Genomic DNA, 21,681 nt, shown 5'->3' with positions numbered 1-21,681 from the left:
TTCTGGTGATATGCTTGATGTTATGTTCACCCCCAGGTCTTATTCACTCTCAGATATTTGCAGCTTCTCTTGGGCTAATGTTGTACTGTGGCTTGACCTCACATTATCCAGTTTGCATGACCTTGCATTTGTGATTGAACTCAACAGCCACTTGTTTGACCACATCTGCAGTCTGTTGGTCTCTCTCTCTCTCTCTCAGGGTTATCATACAGGTCAATAAAAACCCCTTCATACAAGTCAATTATTATTATTGCTAAAATCAAGGGGAAAGCTCTAAACCAATAGGATTGTGCAGTGCCTGTGGAGGGATGTGGAAAATATTCAGGCTACTGGAGCACAGATCCAATTCCTTAGATCAAGAGCCCCCTCACCATTCATACAAGTCAATAAGGACTCCCAAGACCCTTTCATATAGGTTATGACAGGGTGTTACATATGGGCGTCCTGCACCTGTGACCTCACTGGTGTCAAGGAATGTCACTTGTGGACATACATTATAATAATAAAAAAGAAGCGCTAAACCACAAGGACTATACAGCTTGTGGAGATAGACTGGAGTTCTTTTCATGCATCACTTTATCCAGGAAGAACTTCCCGCAGGACTGGAGCTTCCAGCAGAACTGGAGCTTCCAGCAGGTACCCAAGTTCCATTGCTAGGTAGTCAGGGGGCTGGGATTGTGTTAAGAAAACATACTCATGCATCTTGTCAACGCAGTGTTTCAAGCAGGGGCCATCCTGTGAGTCAAGCTATGTCTATACTGATTTACTTGGCATTCCAGAATATTGGAATCAAAACTAATTGCTAAACCCACACGGGTCATACAGCAGCACTCCAGGATAGCAAGCAGCCCATTATCATTACAATCAAAAAGAAGCACTAAGCCACAAGGGCTATACAGTGAGCAAGCAGCCCAGAGCTTCAAGCTCACCTCTATGGTGCACAACCTTTTCAGTTGCCAAATAAGCTATGCAGTGTTATTTTTTATGAATTTTTATATTCATGGAAGGAACACTGAAGTCATAATAAGAAAGCAGTAAATACCAACAACTTACAGGAGTATAAACAACAATACTTAAACTTAAGTCACCTTAATTAAAGATGCTTTGGTCTTGGGATTACATTATTATTGAATATTAAACGGTACAAAATATTGGCAGGCTATTAGGTAAGACATATATGCAACAGATAGGTATCTTTATTTCAAAATAAAGATACCTAACTGTTGCTTATGTCTTATTCATGTTATAATAATTAAGGGGGATGCGCCAAATCCGTAGGATTATACAGCGCCTGTGGGAGGGATGTGGAAGGTATTCAGGCTTAATTCAGGGAAATGGAGCACAGATCTAATTCCCTAGATCAAGAGCCCCTCACTAGCATCAAGGAACTTTCCTTGATGCTGGTGATTATAGTTCAAAGCCCCTGCTTTGAACTATAATCACTTTAAATACTTGAAGAATACAGGAAAATACAGGCTATTATATACAGTAGCAAAGATAGTAAAAGTGGTAATGAGAAACGTTCGTTTTTCCTTTTGGGCCGCCTCCACCTCAGTGGTATACGGCTGGTACGTTGAAAGAAAAGATTTTATTGAACACTATCATATAAGGCACAAGAAAACACAAGTTATGTTCACAATTTTAATTATATTTACAAATGAAATGTACAATGGAATGAAGGCACACAAAATATATGAAGATGGGCTGGCAGAATGATGAAGTGATCCCACATGAAACATCCCTTCATGTTTAATTATTATTATTATTATATTCACAAGAGAAGCACTAACCCAATATTGGCCGTACATCACCTGTTTAATGACTCATCCTCTACATCAATTACTGTAATTCTCTTTTTAACATATCAACTTAAACACATTTCTATCAACTAAAAGATAAATGTTATAAATTAACCAAAGAATTTCACACAAGTTCTCAACATATAAAATAACACAAGGCACATGCAAACCTGTGTTTCTTAAACTTTCAGTCCCGTACACCTATCTTCACATTACACGACTGATATTGTGATAACACTCAAGTAATAACTGGTAATAGTTACTGAGCTATCACCCACACAGCCCACTCTCAGACCAGACCTCAATGTTCAATACAAATACAGTGGACCCCCGACTAACGATGAGCTCCCAACTCGACCAATTATGTAAGTGTATTTTTGTAAGTGCTTTTGTAGGTGTATTTTTGGGGGTCTGAAACGGACTAATCTAATTCACAATATTCCTTATGGGAACAAATTCGGTCTATAACGGCACCAGAAAAGACTTTTGGATTGAAATAATATCGTTAGTCGGGGGTCCACTGTATTACAAGAATAAGAAATACAAAGAAATACACAGGAAAGCAAAAATAAGTGTACATTAAGTTGAATATTGTTATAGTGTGAGTTTCATTTAACCCTTTGACTGTTTCAGGCCCCTTTCTGAAACTGTCTTTCTATGTCGCTAAATTTTTTAAAAAAAAAAAAAAAAAAATATTTTTTCTTATGAAATGATAGAGAATCTTTTCCCGATGGTAATGACACCAAAAGTTCGAAATTTGGTCGAAAACTCATGGAATTATGCTCCCGCGAAGTTAGCGGTCTCGGCGACATATGCGTATTGGCGATTTTGCCGATTTGAGCCCTATTTTCAGCCAATTCCATTGTTCCAGTTGACCAAACTCATAGCTATTTCTTTAGAACTCCATTTTATTTATCAGCTGAGTACAAGAAACCTCCCATTTACTAATTTGGACTACCCAATATGGTGGTCAGAAATTGGCAATTTGGCCAATTTCACGCAAACTAAAAAAGATGCCAATTTCAAAATAGGGTCCAGAATAAACAAGGTAGACATTCGTGGCACTAAAATAACATATGCTCTGTTCATTAGTCACATCTCTAGGCCCCTCTTATATTATTATTGCTTTCTATTTTGATTTTTTATTCATACAAAAAAATACAAAATTTACTGTTATGCAGACTACTGCATTATTGTAAAAATGGTATAAATAATATCAGTGCACTAGTGAAAGAATATTAGACTCCCCAGTTGACGTGTATTGGACGTGTGGTGTGATTTATTTACTCCTGAACATAGGTAAAAATCGAACATTTCCGCTACTTTGAGCTCAGTTTCAAGGTCGTTTTCATCATCAAAGTAATGAAAATCATTTCTATTTCTGTAATATGTTTTCCATTTTATCACCTAAGACCATGAAAACGCGAATACAACGATAAATACTATACGAAAATACATCTCAAAGTCGGCGTTTTATTCCAAAAAAAAAGATCAGTTTTTTTTCTCATTACGCAATGTGTGCTGCAGGATTTTTTTTATGTGGTGCACACTGACCACACAGACCCATTCTCTCACATGTGGGCCTACCAGCTTTCTCCTGCTTGATTTGAAGCCGCTAGAATTATTGAGTATATATATGTCAGAAACATTGGCTCGTAAGACGTATTTATACGTCAAAAACAGTCAAAGGGTTAAAAAAGAAGTTTTGCAGATTTGAAGATTTGTTTTAAATAATGAAAAAGATATAATGAGTGATGTGATAAGAATTGTGTAACAATACAATAATCCCCCAGCTGGAAAATAATTTATGAGAAAGAAAATTAACTGAACCCTCATAATAAACTTGCATAAAATTTAAGAACAAGTGTAACATTTCTTGGCTGACTGTCCTTGTAGGCCTGCAGGCAGCTAGCAGCAACAGCCTGGTTGACCAATCCATCAACAATGAAGCCTGACCTTCAAGTCTGGTTGTGCGGCAATATCAGTCACAGGTACGTCTGTCCCACAGGAATTAACATGTGGTGCAAATGTACTGAACTTCAACCATTATTAATGTAATTACAATACTTGTTTGTGATTAGCTGTTTCAGTTTACTAGGGGCAAACTCCCACTCTTGATCTTGCCTTTTAATTTCCATTTGAGATGATATACCTATCATATCTATTTTTGATCCCCCATTTTGAGTTGGCTTCCAACATGTCACTGTTCAGCTCATTCTGCTTATTTGCCAATCTCACAACACAAAATTACTTTCAACATACCTTTAGTTCATTTAGTTGAAAAATTTCCACCATAATCCCTTGTTCTTTCTACAACAATCTATGCCCAGTCTTGGCTAGCCAGTGGTAAAGGCAACCAATATGATCACTTGAACCTTTGGCCAAAATCAGAAGATTATATAAAAACTAAACATAAATGTGAATTATCATCATCATATTTGAAAACAAGTGCCAAACCCATCAGAAATGTGAAATCTTTGTATAAAAGAACATAAGATTTCTTACAATTTGTAAGAAAAAAGCAAAGGAATGTGAATTCATTACAGCATATAAATATCCTGCCTCTTAAGCAGAGTTTACAATCTTGACTTTTAAATAACAATTGTTTTACCAAACAAGGTGAATGTAAAGTCACCACTGAATAACCATGAGAAAACGGTTATTCAATGGTTATGTAACTGATGTTAATAATATTAGCTGGGATGGGGTGAAGGAGGTTTGGGCATGAAGAGAGGCTGGGCAGGGATAGATTGACAAAAGAGGGTGTATATATCTGGAGTGGCAGGTAGATTATCATCATTATAATCATAACTAAGCACTACACCCAAAAGGTCGGTGGCAAGTAGTGGGTAAAGGGGTTGTCCTAGGAATGGTTGGACGGAGGGTACGAGAGGGTTTGAGTTTTAGGGGCTTGAGCATCCAGCAGGCTTGTGTAAGCGTGTTAGGAGTGTGTGGAAACAAGTGGCTTTTAATGGACATGCTGTTGGAGCGTGAGCAGGGTAACTGGTTAGTGAAAGTTGGGTCCTGGAGGTAGGAAAGGCAGTACCTGCACTCTGAATGAGGGCTAGAAATGTTGCAGTCGGAGGATATCTGACTGTGATGTCGACATACTTCTGTTAAGAAAGCAATTAAATGAATCTTGGTGAATGTGTGTTCTTCTTTGGGTCACCCTGCCTTGGCAGGGGATAGCTGTTGTTATAAAAAATAAAATGCTAAATGAATTTAGAAAGACCTAAAATAGACTAGGATTGATCTAGCTTAAAAAATTTTTTTTAACCACACTCTCTATTTCCCACCATGATACAGTGATCCAAAAAAGAAAATACATTCACATCATTCATTCAATAGCTGTCTTGCCAAAAGTGCAGATGCAGCACAATTAAAAATTATGTATAAAGTATTAATTAAAACATTACATAGCAATATATAAACAAATATTTATTTAAAGTATTTTTGAGAGAGGTCTATTGGGCAGACTCTGCATAAAAAGTATGACATGTATGCACTGTTCTGACAATTAAATATAATGTTAAAACCCACAAATTTAAAAACTTGCACAGAAAAAATAAATCTTGTCCCTTAAAAAAATGCTTATTGAATATTGTAAGGCTGTGATGTATAAACCTCATAATGCAAGATTGTCACCATCATGTAGAATTATTCTTAGTCATTGTATAGTAATCATTGTATGCTCCTACAAGCAAACTGAGAATTACCTGATTAAATACAGTATGTCATATATGAAATTGATAAATTCAATAAAGCAATCCAGTATAGTATTAAGAAAAATAAATACACTTGGTCACTCTTCTAACACACAAAAATCATAGTCATCTATCAATATTTTCTGAACCTTTACACAAAAATAAACTTATTATGACAACATTCAAATTATATTACAAGCTCAACATACCACAAATTAGTCAATAAATAATTAGAGATGATATTTACATCTTTTTACTGCCCGAATCACATTCAGCAGGCAACAAACTTGTTAGGTAATATAGCGCTCCCTACAACTTAGGGTACTCTTAAATCACTGACTTCAATAAATCTTCTAAGCAGCCCTTAATCTTTCTGCATGGATAACGTACTAAAAGCTTTTTGCACCTACGTACTTCACTCAATCTTCACTATTTAATAAAAATAAAATTATATAGACTAACTCTTAATTTCATGTACACACAGGATTTGTCAAGAGAAAATTATGTAGTATATTATTTTCCATAGTTAAGGAGATCAGTAACAATAGGATTTCTTACATGTTAACTTTTGTTAATCAAAGACATCCAATTACATCAAATGAAAGCAATTAAGGACTCCTACCTCTTCATAGCTCTTAACCTTATAAATTTTGTCCACATTAGAAGGCCTGGTTTGATAATGGGTCGCAGAGGACAATAATCCCAGAATCATTAACAACTAGAATACTTATAAAACATTAACACAAAATATGTCCATTAACCGAAGCAGGTGCACCTCAGCTTAAGCTGATGTATGTCATAGCTATTGGTATAATTACACAGTACTGGTACACCATGCCTGAGTCCTGGTGATTTGATATATTTGTTAATGGCTCTGGGAATCTCAAACTAGACCTATAAAATCAAAAGGAAATATTACAGAAATAAGAAACACAGTAAAGTGTTTACTGACTATAAGTAGAAGGTTATAAAATTAACCTGGCCTTCACACATTCACAAGACAGAAAGAAGAGACCAGCAATCCTGCAAGTGCCAAATACTTAATAGGATTCCATTGCACACTGGTACTGTACAACAGTACTGGAAGAGACATTTGAGTGTGATGACACTATTGCAAGCAGCTAGCAACCCCTCCTCCAGTATAAATTATTAAACGTAAAAAGAAAAACTTTTGTTTTTCTTGAGGTTACCTTGCCTTACTGAGAGATGGCCAGTGCATTAAAAAAAAAAAAAAAAAAAAAAAAACATGCCAACTGCCATTAGTGGCTAATCTCCCTCCACCATAACAAGATTGTCTTCTAAAATCAGTTTTTAGTTATTGTAGCAACAAGAACAGAGCTAAGTTAATTGTGTGGCATCTTCGACTGTTAAATCTTTATCTCATGTTTACTTTCAAATATATCCAGTGGTTGTACAGTATATGCACATTTCGTACATGTTCTATTGCTTGCACTAAAAAAAGCTCACTTTTTTGGCCTAATACATTTTCTATGTTATTTGCTAAATACATTTCAATTAAAAAAAATGAACAAAAACAATGAGGAATAAAATACAATGGTTATTTTTAACTAAACATGAGTTAAAGACATTTTTCAGTAATATGTGTTTGGGAGAATAAACTTCGACAACTTGGTGTGAAACACACTTGGTCTAACATTTAGAACATAAAAGTTCCCTATGATGTACAAAGTAATTCACTAGGTAAAATGTCAATATTAGGATAGCAGAACTGTTAGGGTAATTTGCCACACATTTTAAAGTTTCCTTAATTATATCAGACAAATTAATACAAAGACCAAAACTAGTGAATTACTGTTCCAGCACATGGAGGACCTATTTAAAATATTTATGAATAAAATTACTACAAAATATTCACCCTGGAGGATTCATGTTTCTCTCTCAAAAATTATTGCAATAGTTGCAAATGCTGAGTGCAATACTGAGCATGTCAAGAGGCACACGTCTCATGAGGTGGTGCTCACCAGTATTTACATATATAATAAGATAAAGATAAAAAAGGTAATGTCATACTGGTAAACACATTGAATGTCCACCCTTTAGAAAATAGACGAGACACAAAACTGTTTTGTTTCTATTTCCAAAATGTGGGTTTTTGAGTGGATATAAGATGCCTGTGAGCCTGGCAATCTGTACATGAATTATATAAATACAATAATACATCATATGTTGTTTAAGAATCAACAAATTTATAATACCAAACCCCATATTTATGTACTTGCAGTAGTTCTGCTGTGTCAATGTTGATTCACACTGTATAGTAATAGCAGCAGCAAATAAAAATATGAATCAAAGAACCGAGAACAATAATGAAAAGCAGAAGTCTGTAGTGTGGATTAATTATCTAGTATATAGCATGGTAGAACAAAGACACATGCAGTATAATGAAATTCTTTACTGACAATGTTTTGTCTATAAAGTGGACTTACCAAGTTTGTGACTTAATAAAACCCACAGCATGGGTAAAAATGTAGCCAATAAGGGATTCCATAATACTGCATCTCTCCCTCTCTTCACCATCTTGTCACAATCTGAAATCATCACCCACACAGCAACACTTTACAATATGTGAAAAAAAATTACCTGTGGGGGGAAAACAATGTGCAAATAAATTTATGCTCTGCTGTAAGTGTCTGTTCTACCACATATGTTAACATGTTTTTTGTCTTTCAAACCAGTTATATAATGATATGATGAGATGGTATACTGGAAGAGGTGTCTTATAGATCAAGAGGGAGAGGATGGTGAGAGAGAAAAAAAAACTAGTGATGGTATAATAACAATGTACACTGAATAAAGATGAATGAAAAAAAACGTTTGATGATAGCACCAGAGAAGCATGGTGGACAAGGACATGCCATGCAAATTATGTAGTATAGAAAAAAAAAGTAAATCCATAGATGTCAATGAGTACTTCAACAGCTGTCAAAAACTTAATGACTAGAGGCTGTACATAATAGAAATGGACTTTAAACAAAGACTGAAGATAAAAGCCCCATTTGCAAATCAACTCTCTGAATGAAGTGAGACACTGAAGTATTGCTCTTATCCCTGGCTGTCACTCTTACACTCGACTATATTTGTAAATTTACTTTAAAAATTAGTTTGCTGTTTTCTTCACATTTCCGATGAGGCTTTGTGTACATGTTTTATCGAGTAAATAAAAAGACTGATAGATAAAATGACTAAAACAAATTGACTTGATCCTGTATCTTCACAATTCTTTGTTTGCTACTTACATAATCCAGAATATAAAATAAAACACATTGTCCATACAAACTGTATTAACTTTTTGCAGAATTATTTCACAGTGTAAACATGTATAAAACAAGTCAAGTGTATTAACACAGTACTGATATCTCAATATGTAGAGTAGCATAATTTAATAAAAGTTTTACAGTGCTACACCTGGTAAATCAAAGTTAATAATAACAGAGGAGTTCTTGGTTAGGCTGCATGAACGTTCAAATATACATCCGCAGCATCTCACTCACAATTTCACGGGCTAGACTCCAAGGATAAAAGCACTTGTGCACTATATTGCTGGTTTCATATAATAATTTGTCCAGCTCCCAATACTGCTAAAAGTCAGAGAGTTTTCTGTAAGAGATAAAGATTAAGTAATGTAAAGGGTACGTGATATTCAACAGTCAAATCAACAAAAAATATTGATAATACACCCTTACTATTTTGTTAAAACTGTAATCAAACATACATACATTATAAAATAAATAAAAAATGTATATTCTCACACATGTGCATACATCAATGCACTTGTGCAAACAAACACATATAGGTGAGTACATATACTGTACTATATAAAGTTAAAAAAATGTCTCAAGTCACAAACACACGTATAAACAGACACTAGGAGGAAATTAAATTTTTATGATTCCTAATCAGCAGTTATAAACATGTGTGAAATGTATTGCATTGTATTACATGAAGTGTCTATCTTGTGAGGTCATTCATCACAAGGCAGCATAGAGGAAACTCAATCCTGTCTACCAGCCACTACTGTTGGTCACATTGTTAGTGGTGTTAGAATATGTGGAACACTCATCCTGTAGGAACACTCATCCTGTAGGAATGCTCATCCTGTATGAACACTCATCCTGTAGGAACACTCATCCTGTAGGAACACTCATCCTGTAGGAATGCTCATCCTGTATGAACACTCATCCTGTAGGAACACTCATCCTGTAGGAACACTCATCCTGTAGGAACACTCATCCTGTAGGAACACTCATCCTATAAGAACACTCACTCTGTAGGAACACTCATCCTGGGGTTTGGGCTTCTTGTTGAGTAAAATAGGATGACTAGGAGGGCATATAAATCTAGGGTGTAAGAATGGAGGGGTCATCCTAGGAAAGGCTGGAGGGAAGGGGAGTAAAACAGGTTTTGAGTGTGAGGGAGTTTGTGTGAATGTGTTAGATAGGAGTGGAGGCAATTGGCTTTTATGATTTGATGTTCTGTTGGAGTGTGAGCACAGTAATATTTATGGAGGGATTCAGGGAAACTGGTTAGCCACATATGAGTCCTGGAGGTGGGAAGTTCAATGCCTGCTGTAGTTTGGAGGGTCATGTGAACTGTGATGTTAGTACGCTTCTGTCAAGACAGTGGCTGAACGAGTGACAGTAAAAGTGCTTTCTTCGTTGTCTGGTCACCCTACCTCAGTGGGGGATGGCCGGAGTGTTAAAAAAAGAATGCTGAGAGTCAGAGTTTTTCACTAGTGAAGGTAACTGAACTAATATACATTTCAAGTGGTGAAATCCTCATAATATTATACAGCTCCTAAGATAGAGATGCAACTGATAGGAAGCAGTAGCAATATAATTTTTTTTTTTTTCAACAAGTCGGCCGTCTCCCACCGAGGCAGGGTGACCCAAAAAATAATTTATACGACTTTTGAACAAATATAATTTCGCAAAGAATTTTGCAATGAATCTAACATTTTGTTATATTTTATTCAATTTGATTATGATTGATTCAGTTTTAATATAAGTAACAAAGTAGTTACTCAGCACACACATTAACCCACAAGTTATATTCATGATTGTATCAAAATGGACAATGGAAAACTATAATGTAAATTTTAGATATTGACAAACACTGTAAAGTTGATGGTGACTTTAATACTAATTAACACATGTGGGTAATAAACATGCTCAAGCTAAGCATTAATAATATCTGAAAATAGTCAACACACTTTGAAAATAGTGATAATGACATTCAAATGTACAAACTGCATGCACAGTGAGGTACACAAATTTATTCTACAGGGTATAAATTAAAGATTACTTTCACTCTGAATAACTAAATCAGAACAAAAAAAAATATGTTAATAAATTACATTTGTAAAAATCCTGACTAGCACTACATAGCACAAAGTCAGGGATGACAATGAGGAGTCAGTGTTGATAGATCACGACCTCAAACTACTTGGTGCACTTGCAATAAAGGAATACACTCAGGTGTCAACTGTAAATTAGCCAGAGTAAGAGAATGATAGCAGCTTAACTTGAATTAAAATAAACACAAATAGCCTGATGCTCAGATAACTAAATCCTTCTCCTGTATTACCTTGAGGATCGCCCATGGTGCAAAAAGTGTCATAGAATGGCACGCACACACACACATGCAATGCTATTATATGTACAGTGTTTCAAAATAATTTACCCAGTTTCAAAGCAGTCTGCTTTGAGACTGGGTCCACCATTTTTGAAACACCCTGTATTACTGTACAAATGGAATACTGTATTTCAAAATACATTAACAATTCTTTACCTAAATATTTTGTTTTATTTAAATTTCTAAAATCTTGACTCATCCTCATAAGAACTAGCATGTGTTAAGGTGCTTCCAAAACAATGAAATTGTTAGTCACGTGATGGTCAAGACTGGCAAGCCATTAATACTTTATTTAGAGGTAAAAGCAATAATGCACGTGTCATAATCATGATTAACCTTTGAGCGATCAAAAAAAAAAAAAAAAAATTGTAAAGAATTTGCAGTAGTACAAATAATCAAATAATTAAAATGGAAGTTGAAGGAAACAGGAGAATGTTGTATTACAAGTTGATAGTCACGAAACCCTTACCTGTTGCCTGTGAGGATACTGCCACCCTCACTATGCTCTTTTTTGTAATTCAGTCTCTTTCTGTCTGTCTGTGTCTGTCTGTCTCTCTCTCTCTTTCTCTTTCCAAGTTGGGTCAAGTAATTTCATGAAGGCTGACACCTCCATTGTATATTCCTTTACAAAAAGTTTTGTAAATCTACATAAGAAGCAGTTTCCCCATGCAGTTGTAGATATACAAGTTGCACACTTTAAGTAAATACTATATACAAGCTGCATAACTGAAGAGTTAAACCTCACACTCTCCCGACATCTGTACAATATTTCTGTTCTGGGAATTTACTGCGCTCTGTCCACCACTGATATTTCATAATGAAGTAAGCCATTTTTGCTTACTATAATACATCCAGTGCTGTACCATGCGTTAACTTTTTCCAAAGTAGCCATAAAGGATCAAACAATTAATAAAACTGTCCATTATCTTATCATCACTCTTTGTATTGCTGACAATTCAAAGAATCTAAACTGGCAATAATTAGAAGTCTACTTAGAACATGCGCACTCTTACAGTATAAAACAACCTTGGCAGTTTGGTGGAGGATTTCCATCAGCAGCACATGAAGGGAAATTGACTTAAGCATATAAAGTAAATAAAAACACATTGGCATTAGGAAGACATGTTGCTCTCTTCCAAATGCTATCAATTGTTACTTCATGGCATAGTCATCCCAATGTTATACTGACAAGGGAAATGTTAAACTCACAGGGGTCATACATGGGTGGGGTGGTAACCAGGTTTGATTTGAGGAAGAAGAAGGCAGCTCCAATCCCCTCAATCAAAAGCCCTTCACCAGCCTCAAAGGTACTTCCCTTGAAGGGCATAGTTGTCCTGAGCAACCTCAAATTGTCCTCTCCGACACTGATTGTGCCTTGATTGTGGCATACAACACATCACAAATTTTTAAAATGCTGCTATCATCCTGCATACCCTCCATCTTAAGTTAGAGTGCAAAGGAAGACTTTCAGTGTAAATACCAAGTGGCTAACTCTTACTACAAGTCTGGTTGGCTCGGTGCTTTGCTACTTGCATTTTCTAACAATCTAACAGGAAAGAAGAAAGTTACAAAAATTAGAAATTTTAAATTATAGTAGACCATACTTTCTACTTTTGAGCTCTTTTCAAAACATAATCTGGAAATTAAAGTTGCACATGATAAAACAAGTAAAACTTAACCCTTTGACTGTCGCAAGCAGCTTTCTGAAACTGTCATTCTACGTCGCAAAATTTTTGGAAAAAAAAAAAAAAAAAAAAATTCTTGTGAAATAATAGAGAATCTTTTCCTGATGGTAATGACACCAAAAGTACAAAATTTGGTCAAAAACTCATGGAATTACGCTCCTGCAAAGTCAGCGGTCTCGGCGACATATACGCATCGGCGATTTTGCTGACTTTGAGCCCTGGTTTTGGCTAATTCTGTTGTTCCAGTTGACCAAACTCATAGCTATTTCTTTAGAACTCCATTTTTTCTATCAGTTGAGTACAAGAAACCGCCCATTTACCGATTTGAACTACCCAATAAAGTGGTCAGAAATTGGCAATTTGGCCAATTTCATGCAAATTAAAAAAGATGCCAATTTCAAAATAGGGTCCAGAATAAACAATGTAAACATTCTTGGCACTAAAATAACATATCCTCTGTTCATTAGTCACGTCTCTAGGCCCTCTTACATTACTATTGCTTTCTATTTTGATTTTTTATTCATACAAAAAATACAAAATTTACTGTTATGCAGACTACTGTATTATTGTAAAAATGGTATAAATAATATCAGTGCACTAGTGAAAGTATATTAGACTCCCCAGTTAACGTGTATTGGACGTGTGGTGTGATTTGCTTACTCCTGAACATTGGTAAAAATCAAACATTTCCGCTACTTTGAGCTCAATTTCAAGGTCGTTTTCATCGTGAAACTAATCAAAATTATCTCTATTTCTGTAATATGTTTTCCATTTTATCACATGAGACCATGAAAACAAGAATACAATGATAAATACTATACGAAAATATACCTCAAAGTCGGCGTTTTAATCCAAAAAAAACTGTCAAGTTTTTTTTCTCATTATGCACTGCGTGGTGCAGGATTTTTTTTATGTGGTGCACGCTGACCACACAGACCCATTCTCTCACATGTGAGCCTACCAGCTTTCTCCTGCTTGATTCGAAGCCGCTAGAATTATTGAGTACATATACGTCTGAAACACTGGCTCGTACAACGTATATATACGACCAAAACAGCCAAAGGGTTAATCCTAGATGATGACTGTCTACCAACCTAAAACCTATTTTAAGGAAGCTGAAGAGGGGTTATTGAGGTGGCTTGGTCATTTAGAGAGAATAGAAGAAAGTAGAATGACTTGGAGAGCATATAAATCTGTATGGGAAGAAAGGCGGGGCAGGGGTTGTCCTCAAAAAGGTTGGAGGGAGGGGGTAAAGAAGGTTTTGTGGGTGAGGGGCTTGGACTTTCAACAAGCATGCGTGAGCGTGTTAGATAGGTATGAAAGGAGACTACTGGTTTTTGGGACCTGACGAGCTGTTGGAGTGTGAGCAGGGTAATATTTTGTGAATGGATTCAGGGAAACCAGTTAGCTGGATTTGAGTCCTAGAAATGGGAAGTACAATGCCTGCACTTTAACCAGTAAACAGTCCAAACATATACAGTGGACCCTCGACCAACAATGGCATCGATTAACGATAAATCTGACCAGCGATACATTTTAACGCAAAAATTTTGCCTCGACTAGTGCTAAAAAACTCGACCAACACTATTCGTTCCGTCTGAGACGCGTCCACTTCTGGCCAGTGTTTTCAAGCCAGCCAGCCACCGCAGTCGCTTCCAAGCATACAATCGGAACATTTCATATTATCACAGCCTTTTTAGTGATTGCACCTGCAAAATAAGTCACCATGGGCCCCAAGAAATCTTCTAGTGCCAACCCTATAGCAAAAAGGGTGAGAATTACTATGGATATGAAGAAAGAGATCATTGCTAAGTACGAAAGTGGAGTGCGTGTCTCCGAGCTGGCCAGGTTGTACACAAAACCCCAATCAACCATCGCTACTATTATGGCCAAGAAAACGGCAATCAAGGAAGCTGTTCTTGCCAAAGGTGCAACTATGTTTTCGAAACTGAGATCGCAAGTGATAGAAGATGTTGAGAGACTGTTATTGGTGTGGATAAACGAAAAACAGATAGCAGGAGATAGCATCTCTCAAGCGATCGTATGTGAAAAGGCTAGGAAGTTGCATGAGGATTTAATTAGAAAAATGCCAGCAACTAGTGGTGATGTGAGTGAATTTAAGGCCAGCAAAGGTTGGTTTGAGAGATTTAAGAATCGTAGTGGCATACATAGTGTGATAAGGCATGGTGTGGCTGCCAGTTTGGACCAAAAAGCAGCTGAAAAATATGTGCAGGAATTCAAGGAGTACATAGACAGTGAAGAATTGAAACCTGAAGTGTTTAATTGTGAGACTGACAATGTTGTGAAACACTTTAGGAATGTCATAAAGGAACGGGAGGTACAGGCCTCTATGGACAGATATGTTGTGCGACAGAGGTCCAGTGACTCTCAAGCTGGTCCTAGTGGCATTAAAAGCAGAAGGGAAGTAACCCCGAAAAAGGGCTTGCCACCTCAAGTCCTAATGGAAGGGGATTCCCCTTCTAAACACTAACACCATCAACACTCTCCCCTCCTCCCATCCCATCAATCACCAGATCTTCAATAAAGGTAAGTGTCATGTAACTGTGCATGTCTTCTTCAGTTTGTGTGTATTAAAATTAATATTTCATGTGGTAAAAATTTTTTTTTTAATACTTTTGGGTGTCTTGCACGGATTAATTTGATTTCCATTATTTCTTATGGGGAAAATTAACTCGACTAATGATAATTTCGATTAACGATGAGCTCTCAGGAACGGATTAATATTGCTGGTCGAAGGTCCACTGTATATACGTTTTTTCAACATTTGAAAGTATGTAAAAAAAGTAGATCTTCTTTTTGTTTTTTTACATTTGAAAAATGTGTAAAAAAACTTTTGATCTACTTTTTTTTTTGTTATATTTGAAAATATGTAAAAAAAACGTAGATCTACTTTCGTAGCGCTACACATGTGAACGTAGATCTGCTTGGACCGTTTACGGGTTAAAGGAGGGGTTTGGGATATTGGCAGTTAGGAGGAACAGTGATTAAGTATGAGTGATGGGGAAAATGTAGAATGATAATGAAAGCTTTTTTTCTTTCTTTTTGGGTCACCCTGCCTTGGTGAAACACAGCCTACGTATTAAAAAAAAAAAAAATAAATAAAACAGACATTTCTATGGAAGAATCTAAAAGTTTTACAAAGATAAGTAGGCATAGATGCACATGATGGATCAACATCTCTTATGGCTTAGTATTTTTTTATTTATTATCACACCGGCCGATTCCCACCAAGGCAGGGTGGCCCGAAAAAGAAAAACTTTCACCATCATTCACTCCATCACTGTCTTGCCAGAAGGGTGCTTTACACTACAGTTTTTAAACTGCAACATTAACACCCCTCCTTCAGAGTGCAGGCACTGTACTTCCCATCTCCAGGACTCAAGTCCGGCCTGCCGGTTTCCCTGAATCCCTTCATAAATGTTACTTTGCTCACACTCCAACAGCACGTCAAGTATTAAAAACCATTTGTCTCCATTCACTCCTATCAAACACGCTCACGCATGCCTGCTGGAAGTCCAAGCCCCTCGCACACAAAACCTCCTTTACCCCCTCCCTCCAACCCTTCCTAGGCCGACCCCTACCCCGCCTTCCTTCCACTACAGACTGATACACTCTTGAAGTCATTCTGTTTCGCTCCATTCTCTCTACATGTCCGAACCACCTCAACAACCCTTCCTCAGCCCTCTGGACAACAGTTTTGGTAATCCCGCACCTCCTCCTAACTTCCAAACTACGAATTCTCTGCATTATATTCACACCACACATTGCCCTCAGACATGACATCTCCACTGCCTCCAGCCTTCTCCTCGCTGCAACATTCATCACCCACGCTTCACACCCATATAAGAGCGTTGGTAAAACTATACTCTCATACATTCCCCTCTTTGCCTCCAAGGACAAAGTTCTTTGTCTCCACAGACTCCTAAGTGCACCACTCACTCTTTTTCCCTCATCAATTCTATGATTCACCTCATCTTTCATAGACCCATCCGCTGACACGTCCACTCCCAAATATCTGAATACGTTCACCTCCTCCATACTCTCTCCCTCCAATCTGATATTCAATCTTTCATCACCTAATCTTTTTGTTATCCTCATAACCTTACTCTTTCCTGTATTCACCTTTAATTTTCTTCTTTTGCACACCCTACCAAATTCATCCACCAATCTCTGCAACTTCTCTTCAGAATCTCCCAAGAGCACAGTGTCATCAGCAAAGAGCAGCTGTGACAACTCCCACTTTGTGTGTGATTCTTTATCTTTTAACTCCACGCCTCTTGCCAAGACCCTCGCATTTACTTCTCTTACAACCCCATCTATAAATATATTAAACAACCACGGTGACATCACACATCCTTGTCTAAGGCCTACTTTTACTGGGAAAAAATTTCCCTCTTTCCTACATACTCTAACTTGAGCCTCACTATCCTCGTAAAAACTCTTCACTGCTTTCAGTAACCTACCTCCTACACCATACACTTGCAACATCTGCCACATTGCCCCCCTATCCACCCTGTCATACGCCTTTTCCAAATCCATAAATGCCACAAAGACCTCTTTAGCCTTATCTAAATACTGTTCACTTATATGTTTCACTGTAAACACCTGGTCCACACACCCCCTACCTTTCCTAAAGCCTCCTTGTTCATCTGCTATCCTATTCTCCGTCTTACTCTTAATTCTTTCAATTATAACTCTACCATACACTTTACCAGGTACACTCAACAGACTTATCCCCCTATACTTTTTGCACTCTCTTTTATCCCCTTTGCCTTTATACAAAGGAACTATGCATGCTCTCTGCCAATCCCTAGGTACCTTACCCTCTTCCATACATTTATTAAATAATTGCACCAACCACTCCAAAACTATATCCCCACCTGCTTTTAACATTTCTATCTTTATCCCATCAATCCCGGCTGCCTTACCCCCTTTCATTTTACCTACTGCCTCACGAACTTCCCCCACACTCACAACTGGCTCTTCCTCACTCCTACAAGATGTTATTCCTCCTTGCCCTATACACGAAATCACAGCTTCCCTATCTTCATCAACATTTAACAATTCCTCAAAATATTCCTTCCATCTTCCCAATACCTCTAACTCTCCATTTAATAACTCTCCTCTCCTATTTTTAACTGACAAATCCATTTGTTCTCTAGGCTTTCTTAACTTGTTAATCTCACTCCAAAACTTTTTCTTATTTTCAACAAAATTTGGCTTAGTATGTCAATAAATTATTTGAAAGTTTCATGTATCCACAGAAGCAGATATACAATGACAGATAACATTCTCTTCACTGAACAGCTCTAAATCTGTACGAGTTGTACAGCACTACACGGCTGAGGGGTGTTGGCGCTGGGAAAGCAAGTGTGAAGGCTCACCTCTTGTGCTAATAGAGAAAAAGACTGTATGATATGTAGCACTTTATGTAATGATAGTACACAGATGATTTGTACCAAAAAAAAGTACATTCTCAACCACAAGTCAGGTTAAGATATAGTACTTTCACACTACCACATAATTATAATTTTATCTAGACAATTTCAGATACCTAATTTTTGAAATGCCTTGGAAGTCATTGTTCTTGAAATCCAATATTTTAACTGAATGTCAAGCAGTATTAGTGTAGTCTACAAAGACTATGAATATTAGTATTATAGGAACTGCCTAATATGACAGTGTATGATACCCAAAACCAACTCAAATCAATATCTTACAGATTACTATTATAAATTATTATTAATAATAATCTAGTTCAAAGATGCAAAAAAAAAAAAAAAAAAAAAAAAAAAAAAAAAAAAAAAAAAAAAAAAAAAAAAAAAAAAAAAATTATCACCCTACATGTTACTCATGTCTAAATGCTGTTGTGAAATCTTTATTTTATCTTTAAGTATAATTACACAAAAACTTGAGGTGGTAACAGGTAGTGTTGTGAGAGGCAACATGTGGCAGTACACTGAGGGTGTTCTGAGAGGCAACATGTGGCAGGACACTGAGGGTGTTGTGAGAGGCAACATGTGGCAGTACACTGAGGGTGTTGTGAGAGGCAACATGTGGCAGTACACTGAGGGTGTTGTGAGAGGCAACATGTGGCAGTACACTGAGGGTGTTGTGAGGCAACATGTGGCAGTACACTGAGGGTGTTGTGAGAGGCAACATGTGGCAGTACACTGAGGGTGTTGTGAGAGGCAACATGTGGCAGTACACTGAGGGTGTTGTGAGAGGCAACATGTGGCAGTACACTGAGGGTTCTGTGAGAGGCAACATGTGGCAGTACACTGAGGGTGTTGTGAGAGGCAACATGTGGCAGTACACTGAGGGTGTTGTGAGAGGCAACATGTGGCAGTACACTGAGGGTGTTGTGAGAGGCAACATGTGGCAGTACACTGAGGGTGTTGTGAGAGGCAACATGTGGCAGTACACTGAGGGTGTTGTGAGAGGCAACATGTGGCAGTACACTGAGGGTGTTGTGAGAGGCAACATGTGGCAGTACACTGAGGGTGTTGTGAGAGGCAACATGTGGCAGTACACTGAGGGTGTGTTGTTTATAAAGATGTCTTGTAAGTAAGTTTTCTCAGGTATACACAAATACAGTCTCCACAGACTCCTAAGTGCACCACTCACTGATGAGGGAAAAAGGGTGAGTGGTGCACTTAGGAGTCTGTGGAGACAAAGAACTTTGTCCTTGGAGGCAAAGAGGGGAATGTATGAGAGTATAGTTTTACCAACGCTCTTATATGGGTGTGAAGCATGGGTGATGAATGTTGCAGCGAGGAGAAGGCTGGAGGCAGTGGAGATGTCATGTCTGAGGGCAATGTGTGGTGTGAATATAATGCAGAGAATTCGTAGTTTGGAAGTTAGGAGGAGGTGCGGGATTACCAAAACTGTTGTCCACAGGGCTGAGGAAGGGTTGTTGAGGTGGTTCGGACATGTAGAGAGAATGGAGCGAAACAGAATGACTTCAAGAGTGTATCAGTCTGTAGTGGAAGGAAGGCGGGGTAGGGGTCGGCCTAGGAAAGGTTGGAGGGAGGGGGTAAAAGAGGTTTTGTGTGCGAGGGGCTTGGACTTCCAGCAGGCATGCGTGAGCGTGTTTGATAGGAGTGAATGGAGACAAATGGTTTTTAATACTTGATGTGCTGTTGGAGTGTGAGCAAAGTAACATTTATGAAGGGATTCAGGGAAACCGGCAGGCCGGACTTGAGTCCTGGAGATGGGAAGTACAGTGCCTGCACTCTGAAGGAGGGGTGTTAATGTTGCAGTTTAAAAACTGTAGTGTAAAGCACCCTTCTGGCAAGACAGTGATGGAGTGAATGATGGTGAAAGTTTTTCTTTTTCGGGCCACCCTGCCTTGGTGGGAATCGGCCAGTGTGATAATAAAAAAAAAATAAGATCATACATAGCAACATATGTGTAGGGAACCCAGGATAACCCAAAAAGTCAGAAAAAAAAAAAACTTATTTCCATTGGGGTCCTTTGTTACCTCATCAATAATTTTTTTTTTCATCAAACAGGCCATATCCCACCGAGGCAGGGTGGCCCAAAAAGAAAAACAAAAGTTTCTCTTTTTTAATTTAGTAATTTATATAGAAGAGGTTACTAGCCCCTTGCTCCCGGCATTTTAGTCGCCTCTTGCAACACGCATGGCTTACAGAGGAAGAATTCTGTTCCACTTCCCCATGGAGATAAGAGGAAATAAACAAGAACAAGAACTAGAAAGAAAATAGAAGAAAACCCAGAGGGGTTTGTATATATATGCTTGTACATGTATGTGTAGTGTGACCTAAGTGTAAGTAGAAGTAGCAAGATGTACCTGAAATCTTGCATGTTTAAGAGACAGAAAAAGGGACACCAGCAATCCTACCATCATGTAAAACAATTTCAGGCTTTCGTTTTACACTCACTTGGCAGGACGGTAGTACCTCCCTGGGCGGCTGCTATCTACCAACCTACTACCTAGGATCAATAATATTACTTTAATATAAAAAATCAAATGTGGCAGATAAGAAATTATAGTGTTGTAGTGTTCTAATGAAATTTCATAACAAACAACAATGTCTTGAGTTACAAGCATCCGTATGAACAAATTCTCTAAGAAATAGTAATTGTTTTACAAAGGTTGATCAATGTGTATGACTGTGCAATATAAATGAACCACTGTAATATGGCTCTCTGTAGGAAACTAGGTTTAGTAACAAACAATTTGTTCATGAGTTGGAACACCAAAAGCATAACTCATTATTTAGGACCCTTTGTATAGCATTGTAACTTCTGTTATGTAGTGTGTCTACTCTCTGTGGTAGTTTGTTTACATCTTCCTTTACTCTTCTTGTTACTGTAATAACAATCTATAAATCAATGCTAAAAAATTTGACAGAATACAGCATCTTTAATTTTTATACATCTAGTTGTCTTTGTAACAAGCTACCTCCACTATCAGGAATTGTTCCCTGCAGTGTACCCCATGTAACTCCATCACTCAACAATCTCCTCTGTCTTCTTCCATAGTTTCCTCTATATTACTCCATCACTGGGCAGTCTCCTCCATACTGCTCTATCACTGGACACACTCCACCATAATACTCCATCATTGGGCAGTCTCCTCCATATTGCTCCATCACTGGACACTCTCCACCCCATCACTCCATCACTGAAGTCTCTTCCATCTTACTCCATCACTAGGCACCTCAAGAGGCTCTTTACTACAGTCACTTCCTCTCAGCCATTTACTATCTGAACAGTAAGCATGGGTAAAAAGCAGGCACCTTACATCTTTTTTCAGTCTTATAGCAAGATAGCAGAAATAAGCATACATCTCTA

The 21,681-nt window shown here is 37.5% G+C and overlaps 1 protein-coding gene across 6 annotated transcripts in view; it reads right to left on the bottom strand.

Annotated features, from left to right (window-relative positions):
* Positions 1–1,627: 1,627 nt before the first annotated feature.
* Positions 1,628–21,681, bottom strand: part of LOC128686977 (uncharacterized protein KIAA2013 homolog) — a 52,800-nt gene continuing 32,746 nt past the window's right edge. For 3 of the 6 annotated variants that reach the window (XM_053774310.2, XM_053774312.2, XM_070082665.1), the window contains 2 exons: positions 12,654–12,701; positions 1,628–9,121 (listed from right to left, as the gene is read on the bottom strand). In XM_053774310.2, coding sequence (XP_053630285.1) covers position 9,121; positions 12,654–12,701 — 49 coding nt within the window. In that variant the 3' untranslated portion in view covers positions 1,628–9,120. Of the gene's footprint in view, positions 9,122–12,653; positions 12,702–21,289; positions 21,595–21,681 lie in introns of all 6 variants that reach the window. The other 3 variants (XM_053774311.2, XM_053774314.2, XR_008406759.2) reach the window with 2 other exon arrangements.

The sequence above is a fragment of the Cherax quadricarinatus genome, chromosome 7 (genome assembly GCF_038502225.1).
Source record: "Cherax quadricarinatus isolate ZL_2023a chromosome 7, ASM3850222v1, whole genome shotgun sequence".
NCBI lineage: Eukaryota > Metazoa > Arthropoda > Malacostraca > Decapoda > Parastacidae > Cherax > Cherax quadricarinatus.
This window is presented reverse-complemented; position numbering and strand designations above follow the sequence as displayed.